We start from the raw sequence: 13,243 nt of genomic DNA, 5'->3' as shown, positions 1-13,243 counted from the left end.
ACTATAAAAGTTCATTACTGGAAAAAGATCACAATGATTTAGAGAGGTCAGGCTATTTTCTAAATAAATGGGGGATGGATCAGTTTTCTATTGTGTCAGAGAAAACTGATCCGTCCCCATTGACTGAGATTGTGTGTCAGGACGGATCCCAGTCTTGCTCCACGCCACATCGAGGACAGAAGGAGGAGCCCTGTTCTAATAATGAGCTGTAGCCTGTACTAGGCTTACAGGCTCATTATTAGTATATCCCAGTTCAGGCCAGCAGATGGCAACACTGAACTGGGATAATTTAGCAAATTCCATTATTCTGTACAAGTTGTAATCTGATGATGTATACAAATCATTTCATGTTCATGAAGAGAAGCTGTTCTTTTCATACAGAAAGCATAATTATTACTAAAAAGGTCTTATTCACACAGTCTGTGTTAGGTCAGTGATTATGAACCAAAACCAGGAGTGGAAACAACACAGGTATAATGAGAAGGTATAATGGAAAGATTTGCACCTGTTCTGTGTTTTAAGACCCTGGTTTTGCTCACAATTAGAGATGAGCGAATCAACTAAGGATGAAGTTGATTCTCATAAAACTTTGTAAGAATACTGTATGGAGCGAGTGCTCCATACAGTATTAGAATGTATTTGCTCCAATGAGCCGAAGTTATTACTTTGTAAAGTCTCACGAGGCTTCGGGTAATAACTTCAAAAATTAATTTCTACTGTAAAAAACCTTTCACCGAACGCTGGTTTGGTGCCCAGGTACCACTTGGAACCAAACCAAAGTTCGGTAAACGGGTAATAACGTAAAAAAATTTCTACTGTAAAAAAACCTACGTCTCATGAGACTTTACGAAGTAATAACTTCAGCTCATCAGAGCCAATACATTCTAATTCTGTATGGAGCTCCGGCTCCGTACAGTATTCTAACGAAGTTTTATGCAAATCGACTTTGGATGTTTCATCCGAAGTCGATTCGCTCATCCCTACTCACAATCATTGATACAAAACACTGACATGTCAATAAGGTCTCATTGAATTTAAAGGGGTTGGTCACTTTCTGGCTACTGCTGTAAGATGATTTTATAGCACTTAGTAATATAGCTTTTGTTAATATACTGCACCAATTTCTATATTTCATGCCCCCTTGTTATGCCAAGTCTGTTGTGCTGTCCACACAAATCAATTCCATGTGATGCCTGCTCCATTCAAAAACGCTGCACTTCACTGCTAAGAGATTAGTGCAAGTGTGGTGTATTAGAATGGAGGAGGTGATCTGTCTGGTCACAGGACCCTTCATCAGCAGCTATCTAAGGCTACTTTCACACTTGCGTTGTTCTTTTCCGGCATAGAGTTCCGTCACAGGGGCTCTATACCGGAAAAGAACTGATCAGGTATGTCCCCATGCATTCTGAATGGAGAGTAATCCGTTCAGTTTGCATCAGTATGTCTTCAGTTCAGTCGTTTTGACTGATCAGGCAAAAGAGAAAACCGTAGCATGCTACGGTTTTATCTCCGGCTAAAAAAACTGAAGACTTGCCTGAATGCCGGATCAGGCATTTTTTCCCATAGGAATGTATTAGTGCCGGATCCGGCATTCAGAATACCGGAATGCCGGATCCGTCCTTCCGGTATGCGCATGCGCAGACTGAAAAAAAGGTGAAAAAATAAATGCCGGATCCGTTTTTGCCGGATGACACCGGAAAGACGGATCCGGCATTTCAATGCATTTTTTCGACTGATCAGGCATTTTTAAGACTGATCAGGATCCTGATCAGTCTTACTAATGCCATCAGTTAGCATACATTTTGCCTGATCCGGCAGGCAGTTCCGGCGACGGAACTGCTTGCCGGATCTCTCTGCCGCAAGTGTGAAAGTAGCCTTATGGACAGGACCTGTATGCAGACAGCACAGAAGATCTGCCCAAATAGGGGGCATGGCTCATGAAAAATAGCAAACAGCACAGAAGGACAACTAAGGCTATATTAGTAAGTGCCATGTGGTCACATTACATACACATTGGTAAAAGTAGCCAGAAAGTGGCCAACCTCTTTAAGAAGTCATGTCTTTGTTACTTACCATAAATTGATATGTGAGGTTGATAGCAGATAGCGTGGTCTAGGGTTTCACCACTGTTCCCTAGCAGATCACATTTAATTTTTGCCAGTCACTTAGAGAACTCTTGGCAAAAGGTCTGTAAGCTGTCAAGGTGCTCTGTACACTAGGACCAGTAAGAAAATGGCTCCATGGTACTGGGTGAAGTCCCTTCTCTACCATCACACAGACTTTCTGGTCTGCCCTGCTCATCTGGTCTCACCCTAACAACTTATCCACATGATAGGAAGTAAGTGATCACAATAATCAGGTGCTGGAATCCCCGAAATGAAAGGAGCTGCGGTCATACATGCATGCTACTACTCCATTTAACTCTATGGGACTGCGGAAGAGAAGCAGAGTACAGTGCTCACCTATAACTAGCAGTCCCATAGAGAGTCAAGTGGAGCAGCAGCCTGCATGTGTGTCCTCAGCTCCATTCACTCCAAGGAAGGGATGCTCACCCTGCGGCCCTCCAGCTGTTGTAAAACTACAACTCCCATCATGCTCTAATGTAGGATGATAGCTGTAGTCTGTCTGGGCATACTGGGAGTTGTAGTTTTGCAACATCTGGAGGGCCACAGGTTGGGCATCCCTGCAGTTTAAGGGAGTCCAGAACCTCATTCTTGTGATCGCTGGGGGACTGCAAAATTCATACGTCATGTGCATAAGGCCTTACCAACAATACAAATTTGAATGGAGTTTTCCTTTAAATCACCAGCATAATGCAGAGTTGTTACTGTTAAGAAATAGTAGTAGACGCAGACATAGACCACCATATTTGAAGGAGTTTTTTTTCTTTAGTTTTTTTTTCATGAGTGAGGGTAGTCACATGGAAAGATCAGAAATACAGCAGACAAATGAAAATACTAAAATACAAAAACAATAGAAAAAAAGAAAAAAGGTATTTACAGGAAGGTAACATTATTAAGGAGGGAGCGATGAGCGCAGCAAGTTTGACATGCAAGAGTCCAAGGGAACCGTTAAAAAGGCTGCGCACAAATGAAGACAAAAGTTTTGGAACATTTCATCTGTCCTAGGTCACTACATTGATCAGAACCAAATACAGTCACTAAACAGCCCATGAGCACATCAGAACGAGCACACAATACACTGGATTGAACCGAGGCTTCACTTTGCTGGGATGGATTAGTCATATAAAGCCAAAGATGAAAGTGCAGGACATGCGACAGAACACAGCAGGCCTGACGTGACCTGGCATTATTCTGTGAATATTTAAACTATCCATAGAAAATATATCTCAGACTTGCCCTCTGCAACATGAATTGGGAGAAGGGTGAAATGGAATTAAATACGACAGACTATGTATATACTTTGAGTAACTCACACACTGGCTGAGATCTAAAAAGTCACTTCACACCACAGAAAAAAAAAAAAAAAAAAAAAAAGAAAGAAAAAAAAAAATACAGGAAGGAGAGCTGGTAAGAGGGCTGCACTGCTCCTCATGGGGTCTGGTCCCACAGGTTTCAAAGAGCCCAAATAGTCTGTAGCTCAGAGGCCTTTAAAGTCACATGCTACATAGAGCTACAATTAGGCCAGACCTTGAAGGAATCCGAGATTTACAATCCATATCGGGCTCACTGGATCCCAGTTCTTTATATACATTTTGTCTAAACTCTGATGTTGATGTTCCAACAGGAATATAGTCCGCTGCTGAGGGCATGTTTCAAAGAGAACGACCCTGCATAGAAGTCTCTAGAAAGTTTTTTTCCCCATCGTTATACACAAAAATTCCCTTGAGGTCCATCAGTTGTAGCTGTGTCCATTTATACCGAGTTCATCCAGAGGACAGAGAAGCCAAATCGAAAAATATTTCTGCCGCTTTTGGCTTAGTTTCCTGTTCCCATCATACCTCAAGGAAGCGGGAGCTACTGGCCTTAACATGGAACGGTTCTGACCACATTCTGCGCAGGTCACCCTGAAAGAAAAACAAAACAATTCAGAAGTCGCTTTAAAGTATGTGCAGATTATTCACATTCTGTGTAAATCTGAACTATTCTCAGGTCATAAAACAGTAATGCTGGGTTCACATCACGTTTTTCCAGTCAGTTTAATGTATACAAAAAAAACATGTTAGGCCTCATGCACACGACCTTTGTGTGTTTTGCAGTCCGCAAAACACAGATGGCGTTCAGTTTTTTGTTTTTTTTGCAGAACGTATACAGGACCATTCATTTCAATGGGTCCCAAAAACAAAAACTGAAGTTACTCTGTGTGCATTCCGTTTCCGCATGTCCATATTTCCGTTCCGCCAAAAAAAAAAATAGAACATGTCCTATTATTGTCCGCATTACAGACAAGGATATTACTGTTCTATTAGGGGCCAGCTGTTCCGTTCAGCAAAATACATACGGTCACACTGCACATGTGGTTTTGTCACACAATCACTGAAGGAAATCACTAATGTGTGAGTGAGGCTTAAAGGGTTTCTATCACTTGGTATGACATAATTAGCTGTCAGACACTAGCGATCTGCTAGTGTCTGCTCTGGCCAACCATCCTACTATAATCACTTGTGGGGCAGCGGTTTTGCTAAAAAACTAACTTTTATAAATATGCTAATGAGCCTCTAGGTGCTATGTGGGCGTCATTAGCACCTAGAGGCTCCGTCTACCTTCATACACAGCCGCCGCCCAGCGCGTCCCTCCAGCCCGCCCATGTCCTCCTCCGTGTGACGCAGCGGACGAGTTCTCGCGCATGCGCCGTGCGCGGCTGTATTCGGCGCATTTGAGATCTCAGCTCGGAGCGGTCAGACATTCAATGCGCATGCGCGGCTGTATTCGGCGCATGCGCATTGAATGTCTGACCGCTCCGAGCTGAGATCTCAAATGCGCCGAATACAGCCGCGCACGGAGCATGCGCGAGAACTCGTCCGCTGCGTCACACGGAGGAGGACATGGGCGGGCTGGAGGGACGCGCTGGGCGGCGGCTGTGTATGAAGGTAGACGGAGCCTCTAGGTGCTAATGACGCCCACATAGCACCTAGAGGCTCATTAGCATATTTATAAAAGTTAGTTTTTTTAGCAAAACCGCTGCCCCACAAGTGATTATAGTAGGATGGTTGGCCAGAGCAGACACTAGCAGATCGCTAGTGTCTGACAGCTAATTATGTCATACCAAGTGATAGAAACCCTTTAAAGAGGACCTTTCACTAGAATAAAACATCTAAACTAACTATACAGACATGTAGAGCGGCACCCAGGGATCTCCCTGCACTTACTATTATCCCTGGGCGCCGCTCCGTTCTCTCGGTATAGGCTCCGGTATCTTCATAGTTAGGCTCCACCCAGGGGAACTTCCAGGCGTCTCATTCTCCCATGCTGTAGTGCTAGCCAATCGCAGCGCTCAGCTCATAGCCTGAGAGGCTTTTTTTTCTCTCAGGCTATGAGCTGAGCGCTGCGATTGGCCAGCGCTACAGCCTGGGAGAATGAGACGCCGGCAGGTTCCCCTGGGTGGAGCCTAACTATGAAGATACCGGAGCCTATACCGGGCGAACGGAGCGGCGCCCAGGTATAACAGTAAGTGCAGGGAGATCCCTGGGCGCCGCTCTACATGTCTGTATAGTTCGTTTAGATGTTTTATTCTAGTGAAAGGTCCTCTTTAAGCCTCACTCACACATTAGTGATTTCCTTCAGTGATTGTGAGCCAAAACCACATGTGCAGATGTTTTATTCTAGTGAAAGGTCCTCTTTAACCACCTCCGGACCGCTGTACGCACAGACGCGTCCTGGAGGTGGTTGTTCTTTAATTCCACCTGGACGCGCCGGCGCGTCCTCTCGCGAGACGCGAGATTTCCTGTGAACGCGCGCACACAGGCGCGCGCGTTCACAGGATCGGAAGGTAAGCGAGTGGATCTCCAGCCTGCCAGCGGCGATCGTTCGCTGGCAGGCTGGAGATGTGATTTTTTTAACCCCTAACAGGTATATTAGACGCTGTTTTGATAACAGCGTCTAATATACCTGCTACCTGGTCCTCTGGTGGTCCCCTTTGTTTGGATCGACCACCAGAGGACACAGATAGCTCAGCAATATGTAGCACCAAGCACCACACTACACTACACCCCCCCCCCCCCTGTCACTTATTAACCCCTTATTCGCCCCTGATCACCCCATATAGACTCCCTGATCACCCCCCTGTCATTGATCACCCCCCTGTAAAGCTCCATTCAGATGTCCGCATGATTTTTACGGATCCACTGATAGACTGATCGGATCCGCAAAACGCATACGGACGTCTGAATGGAGCCTTACAGGGGCGTGATCAATGACTGTGGTGATCACCCCATATAGACTCCCTGATCACCCCCCTGTCATTGATCACCCCCCTGTAAAGCTCCATTCAGATGTCCGCATGATTTTTACGGATCCACGGATACATGGATCGGATCCGCAAAACACATACGGACATCTGAATGGAGCCTTATAGGGGATTGATCAATGACAGGGGGGTGATCACCCCATATAGACTCCCTGATCACCCCCCTGTCATTGATCACCCCCCTGTAAGGCTGCATTCAGACATTTTTTTGGCCCAAGTTAGCGGAATTTTTTTTTTTTTTCTTACAAAGTCTCATTCCACTAACATCAAAAAATAAAATCTCACATGAACTCACCCTACCCCTCACGGAATCCAAATGCGTAAAAATTTTTAGACATTTATATTCCAGACCCCATTTTGGAAAGAAGACACCCCAAGGTATTCCGTGAGGGGCATATTGAGTCCATGAAAGATTGAAATTTTTGTCCCAAGTTAGCGGAAAAATCAATTTCCGCTAACTAGTGCCAAAAAAAAAAAAAATTCTATGAACTCGCCATGCCCCTCATTGAATACCTTGGGGTGTCTTCTTTCCAAAATGGGGTCACATGTGGGGTATTTATACTGCCCTGGCATTTTAGGGGCCCTAAAGCGTGAGAAGAAGTCTGGGATCCAAATGTCTAAAAATGCCCTCATAAAAGGAATGTGGGCCCCTTTGCGCATCTAGGCTGCAAAAAAGTGTCACACATCTGGTATCGCCGTATTCAGGAGAAGTTGGGCAATGTGTTTTGGGGTGTCATTTTACATATACCCATGCTGGGTGAGAGAAATATATTGGCAAAAGACAACTTTTCCCATTTTTTTTTTATACAAAGTTGGCATTTGACCAAGATATTTATCTCACCCAGCATTGGAATATGTAAAATGACACCCCAAAACACATTCCCCAACTTCTCCTGAGTACGGCGATACCACGTGTGGCACTTTTTTACAGCCTAGGTGGGCAAAGGGGCCCACATTCCAAAGAGCACCTTTCGGATTTCACAGGTCAAACTTGTGACAAAAAATAAAAAGTTCTATGAACTCACTATGCCCATCAGCGAATACCTTAGGGTGTCTACTTTCCGAAATGGGGTCATTTGTGGGGTGTTTGTACTGTCTGGCCATTGTAGAACCTCAGGAAACATGACAGGTGCTCAGAAAGTCAGAGCTGCTTCAAAAAGCGGAAATTCACATTTTTGTACCATAGTTTGTAAACGCTATAACTTTTACCCAAACCATTTTTTTTTTTACCCAAACATTTTTTTTTTTATCAAAGACTTGTAGAAAAATAAATTTAGAGCAAAATTTATATATGGATCTCGTTTTTTTTGCAAAATTTTACAACTGAAAGTGAAAAATGTCATTTTTTTGCAAAAAAATCGTTAAATTTCGATTAATAACAAAAAAAGTTAAAATGTCAGCAGCAATGAAATACCACCAAATGAAAGCTCTATTAGTGAGAAGAAAAGGAGGTAAAATTCATTTGGGTGGTAAGTTGCATGACCGAGCAATAAACGGTGAAAGTAGTGTAGGTCAGAAGTGTAAAAAGTGGCCTGGTCTTTCAGGGTGTTTAAGCACTGGGGGCTGAGGTGGTTAAAGAGGACCTTTCACCGCTCCGGACATGCCCGTTTTAATAGCTTCATGCATTCCCCATGTAATAACAATTCTGAAGCATCTATTCTTATGGCTCTATGTTGTGCCATTCCTTTATTATGTCTACTAGAAGTTATGAATGAATTGCTAGCAGTCTGCAGTAAGGGTACAGAGTGGTGGTAACCAGTTAGGGGGGGTGTACCTGCACAGTGTAAAAATGGCAGCACTGATTGCACAGACTAACTCTATCCAGATACCACCACCCCCCCAACTTGTTACCACCCCTTTGTACCCTTACGGCAGACTGCTAGCAATTTATACATAACTTCTAGTAGAAATAATAAAGGAATAGCACAACATAGAGCCATAAGAATAGATGCTCCAGAATTGTTAGTATGTAGGGAATTCATGAAGCTATTAAAACAGGCATGTCAGGAGCGGTGAGAGGTCCTCTTAAGATGTGTCTTGCTACCAACACCCCTCTCTATCATATGGGCACCGGCTAAGTGCCATATTGGCCAATGTGGAGCTTGCTCATTTGTTTTGACGACTTTTGGTCTTTTATCATAATTTAGTAAACTCTTTACATACCTAAGGCTACTTTCACACTTGCGGCAGGACGGATCCGACATGCTATTCACCATGTCGGATCTGTCCTGCGGCTATTTCGCCGTGCCTCCGGACCGCCGCTCCGTCCCCATTGACTATAATGGGGACGGGGGTAGAGCTCCGGCGCAGCACGGCAAAAGCCGCCGGACTAAAAAGTCTGACATGCAGTAATTTTAGTCCGGCGGCTTTCGCCGTGTACCGCCCTGCTGCGCCGGAGCTCCGCCCCCGTCCCCATTATAGTTAATGGGGACGGAGCGGCGGCACGGCGAAATAGCCGCAAGACGGATCCGACATGGTGAACAGCATGTTGGATCCGTCCTGCCGCAAGTGTGAAAGTAGCCTTAGTCGTGTAAGTCTATTTTTCCTGAATCTCAGTCCTCACAATAATAGAAAAACTATAAAAGTATGCGTTTGTGGTAGAGTGAGGTAATATGGGTGCTAAAATACAGTATAAAACCTACCTTTAAATAGGCCATAGTTAGGAGCGGTAATAAAGTAAAGGGCACCAAATACAGCAAAGCAGGTTGTGCAGCCCTATGAATGCGTGAAGCCACTGTCGCAGTTAACAACCCTGTAATGTAAACTTCCAAATATTAATATAGACATTTTTGTGTTTTTTCAGGCTAGGCTTTACAGGAAGAGATTTAAATGATTACTACTACAAAAAAATACTAGAACAGCTGTGACTACTACATAGTAGAAAATAATCTTTCTCCCATCACAAGTTATCTATGCAGTTCATGTCATGAACAGGACGATCTCTGTGGGAAAAGTTCAGATACAGCACATAAAGAATGAGAAAAATCTATATTGAGTGTATCCCTATAGTTTGTTGGCAACCGCCATAGCATCTAGCATACACACTAATTGCGGCCAGAAAAAACCTTTGCCGTTGAATGGATATAAGTAAAGCGCTTAAGGGCCCTTTACACGGGCCCAGAATCACACAGAGTATCGCTAACAAGTGTTTATACTGACACTTGTTAGCGATGATCTGGTAGTCTAAATGTACCGCCAATTCTGTTATTCCAATAGTTTGTGTGCACGCAAAAATAATCATTCACCGGATGCAGATCGTGCCGTGTAAACACAATCTCCGGCCGGAAAACGAGTCCTTATGGGGAAGAGCGATGGCATTAGCAATCGCTCCTCACCATATTCTAGAGGAGATCCTCCACCAGCGATCGGCAGATTGCCGGGAAGGAACGCTTCCTTCCCGACAATCTGCTGTAATGTCGTCCCGTGTAAAGGAACCTTTAGTAACCTACTGTCTGTAGTAATTGCGCTTTGTGCTTTTATCTCTCCCTTCTCCAGGCAGGAAGTACTGTAGCTTCTGACACTTCTAACGTGACTCAGAGGGGAGAACTTGGACGACAGCTAGTGGGAAATCAGAAGCTACAGTACTTTTGCAGCAATATATTAGTAAGAGCTTTACTTATATCTGTTCAACAGTGAAGAGAAGTTTAAGAAAATGGATGAAAACAATCTTTATAAAATTCAAGCAGCATTAATTTGGGGGGCAAGAAGAGGTATCTTGAAAGACCACCTGACATATGCATAACAGATCAGATGCCGATTACTTACCCACAAAGTACCCAATGAGTGTGCAATGAAAGTAGGAGACCTTCTGCATACGTCCAGAAATGGCAGCTCCCTGTGCACCACAAGAATCAGCAGTCGCCTGTTTCTTGTAGTTGTCATAACGTAGAACGAAGCACAGAAGCAGTCCTGGCATTACAATGTCCCCTATCCCAAGCATGGAAAAGTGACTTCCTGTAGAACTGTGTACAAATACAGAAACACTCAGACAGGAACATTTTCATTCAGTATAGCCGCAGCTAGATCTAGAAAGAGTAAAGCATTTCTCAGTAAGACAACTTTACCTGGGGAATACTAGTTTTCCTGGCAGAGATAACCGAGGTACATCCCTCCCAACATTAGGGCCAAGATGAAGCTTCCTTGATAAGACATCCAGAGGATTGTCAGCAGGTTGTGTTGCCACCTTGACCATCACGTTGCTGTTAAATATGTATGCAGAAAAGAAGACCTGCAGAGAGATCAGAGAAGTAGGATGAGCTCATTTGTACCAGTCATTGATTTATTCTTCATTCCTCCAATTTTTTTACTCATAAAACCCCTTTAACCTCCTAACAGTCATGTTAAAATTAGAAAAACCCTCCCAAAAATGTCTCTTTTATATTGTACATTTTTAATGTGTGTCTGCAGTAAATCTTGTTGGCGCACAACTCAGGAGACACTATTGCATTTTTAACCTCTTAGTGACCATTATTTTTTGCCTTAAGGACCAATAATATTTCCCCCCTTTGTGTTCCAACAGTCATACCTTTTTTAATCTTTTTTTATTTTGCGGGATTATTAGTAGCTTCTTTAGGAACCATTTTAATACATACCTATATAGTGTATTAAATAACCTATTTTATTTTTAGGGGGAAAGAAAAAAAAAATCTGCAATTTTTACATTATGTTGTGGAATTTATTTACAGTGTTCACTATTTGGTAAAAATAACGTAATTTTACTATGTGGGTATGTACAATGGATTATAATACCACATTTCTATATATTTCTCACTCTTCCTGCTCTGTCAGCTATGCAACTGCTCCCTTATTTTCCTTTACACTGACAGGGAGGGGGCAGTTGCTTTAACTGCTCATATCTCTGGTTTGGTACCAGCTATGGGCTTTGTATTGTTTGAAAGCTGGCATTCCAAGCTTTCAGACAATTCGAGAATGACTGCAATATGTTCGGTACAAGGGAAGATTTCACTGTTAGAAATCAGGATGGAGTGAATACAGCAGGTTTTACCCGCGATTATTCCAGACTCGATTTCTAACAGTGATTTCTCTTCTGTTACTTGGACTTTACACAATCCCTGTGTAACCTTCCCGATTCCCAACAGTGATTTTAAACCAAAACCAGGTGAGGCAATAAACACAGAACAGGTGCAGATCTTTCCCTTATCTCTGTTGAGGCTACAATCCTGGTTTTGGCTCCTAATCACTGATGGAAAACACTGACCTGTGAGTGATGCTAAACTTAAAGAGGACCTTTCACCAGGATACATGTATTGAAATAGTTATATTACCTTACAGTGCGGCCCCCCGTTTTGTTTTGTTTTTCAGAGGACCCCCCCTCTTCGTCCGCTGTGGTCCCCGTTTGTTTGGCACCTCCTATGCTAATGAAGCGATTCGGTTCAACTAGGCGGGGACTTGAATTTGTCCTGGGCGATGTCATCTTCTCCCTGACTACGAGCGCATCTAATCAGAGCGCTCAGCTCTTAGCCAGGGAGAAGGAGCTCAAGTTCTCGCGAGATTCGCGAGAACTTGAGCTTTTACACATCCCGAGCCGTGCGCCATCTTGGAGTCCCCGGCGGGGAGCATCGCAGCAGCTGCGGCATAGGCGGAAGCAGCATCCTGTGGGTAAGTATGAAAAACAACCCTAGAAAACTAGCAACTTGTTCAACCTTTACTAATACTCCCCCTAGGCAAAAGAGCACGGTGTTAATTTTTCAAATTTACCTCCCACCACCCCCTAAGAGACTCCAAGATGGCGCACAGCTCGGGATGTGTAAAAGCTCAAATTCTTACGAATCTTGCAAGAACTTGAGCTCCTTCTCCCTGGCAAAGAGAAGGGCGCTGTGATTGGATGCGCTCGCAGCCAGGGAGAAGATAACCGCGCCCAGGACAAATTCAAGTCCCTGCCTAGTTGAACCGAATCGCCTAATTAGCATATGAGGCGCCAAAACAAACGGGGACCACAGCGGACGAAAGGAAGGGGGGGTCCTTTGAAAAAATTAATTTAAAAAAAAAGCGGAAAGTCACCACTGGGGGCCACACTGTCAGGTAATATAACTATTTCAATACATGTATCCTGGTGAAAGGTCCTCTTTAAGGAGTTGTCTCACTTCAGCAAATGGCATTTATCATGTAGACATTGCCTACTTTGCTGGTTTCATTCATTTTCCCACCACATTATACATTGCTCGTTTCCAGGGATTATGACCACCCTGCAATCCAGCAGTGGTTGCCGTGCTTGCATACTATAGGAAAAGGTGCCACATATAGGCTGGTGCTTTTTTCAATAGTGTGCAAGCATGGCCACTGCTGCTTGATGCCAGGGTGGTTGTAACCCTTGGAGCAAGAAGTAGCTGACAGAGACCATCTGCAAAGTTGCATCATTGTTTGCCAAGCACTGGAGACATGCAATGGTTGCCAAGTTGAACAAGTGTCAACTCTGGAACTTTGCACTATTAACCCTTAGGATACCGGAGTTTTTTTTAGTTTTCATTTTTCTTCCCCATCTTCCTTGAGCCACAACTTTTTTATATTTCCATTCACATAGGGCTTTATTTTTTAGAGGGAAGCGGTAAAAAAAAATTCCAAGTGGGGTGGAATTTGGGGGGGGACGACGCAATTGCTCCACCGTTTAACGGGTTTTGTTCCCACAGCGTTCGGTATACGGCAAAACTGACCCATGCCCTTCATTCTCTGGGTCAGTACGATTATAACGATACCCCATATTTATAATTTTTTTTTATGTCTAAATCGTGTAAGAATCTGACCCTCATAACTTTTTTATAGTTATAACTAGGGATGAGTGAATCGAGGTCGAATGAAA

The 13,243-nt window shown here is 43.8% G+C and overlaps 1 protein-coding gene across 1 annotated transcript in view; it reads right to left on the bottom strand.

Annotated features, from left to right (window-relative positions):
* Nucleotides 1-2,642: 2,642 nt before the first annotated feature.
* Nucleotides 2,643-13,243, bottom strand: part of SPPL3 (signal peptide peptidase like 3) — a 103,818-nt gene continuing 93,217 nt past the window's right edge. The window contains exons 8-11 of the mRNA XM_040416492.1: nucleotides 10,491-10,654; nucleotides 10,192-10,388; nucleotides 9,069-9,178; nucleotides 2,643-4,027 (exon numbers count right to left, since the gene is read on the bottom strand). Of these exons, the coding sequence (XP_040272426.1) occupies nucleotides 3,956-4,027; nucleotides 9,069-9,178; nucleotides 10,192-10,388; nucleotides 10,491-10,654 (543 nt within the window). The 3' untranslated portion in view covers nucleotides 2,643-3,955. The remainder of the gene's footprint in view (nucleotides 4,028-9,068; nucleotides 9,179-10,191; nucleotides 10,389-10,490; nucleotides 10,655-13,243) is intronic.

This window comes from Bufo bufo, chromosome 2 (genome assembly GCF_905171765.1).
Source record: "Bufo bufo chromosome 2, aBufBuf1.1, whole genome shotgun sequence".
Taxonomy (NCBI): domain Eukaryota; kingdom Metazoa; phylum Chordata; class Amphibia; order Anura; family Bufonidae; genus Bufo; species Bufo bufo.
The sequence above is the reverse complement of the archived record's forward strand: the minus strand, read 5'-3'. Positions and strand labels throughout refer to the sequence as shown.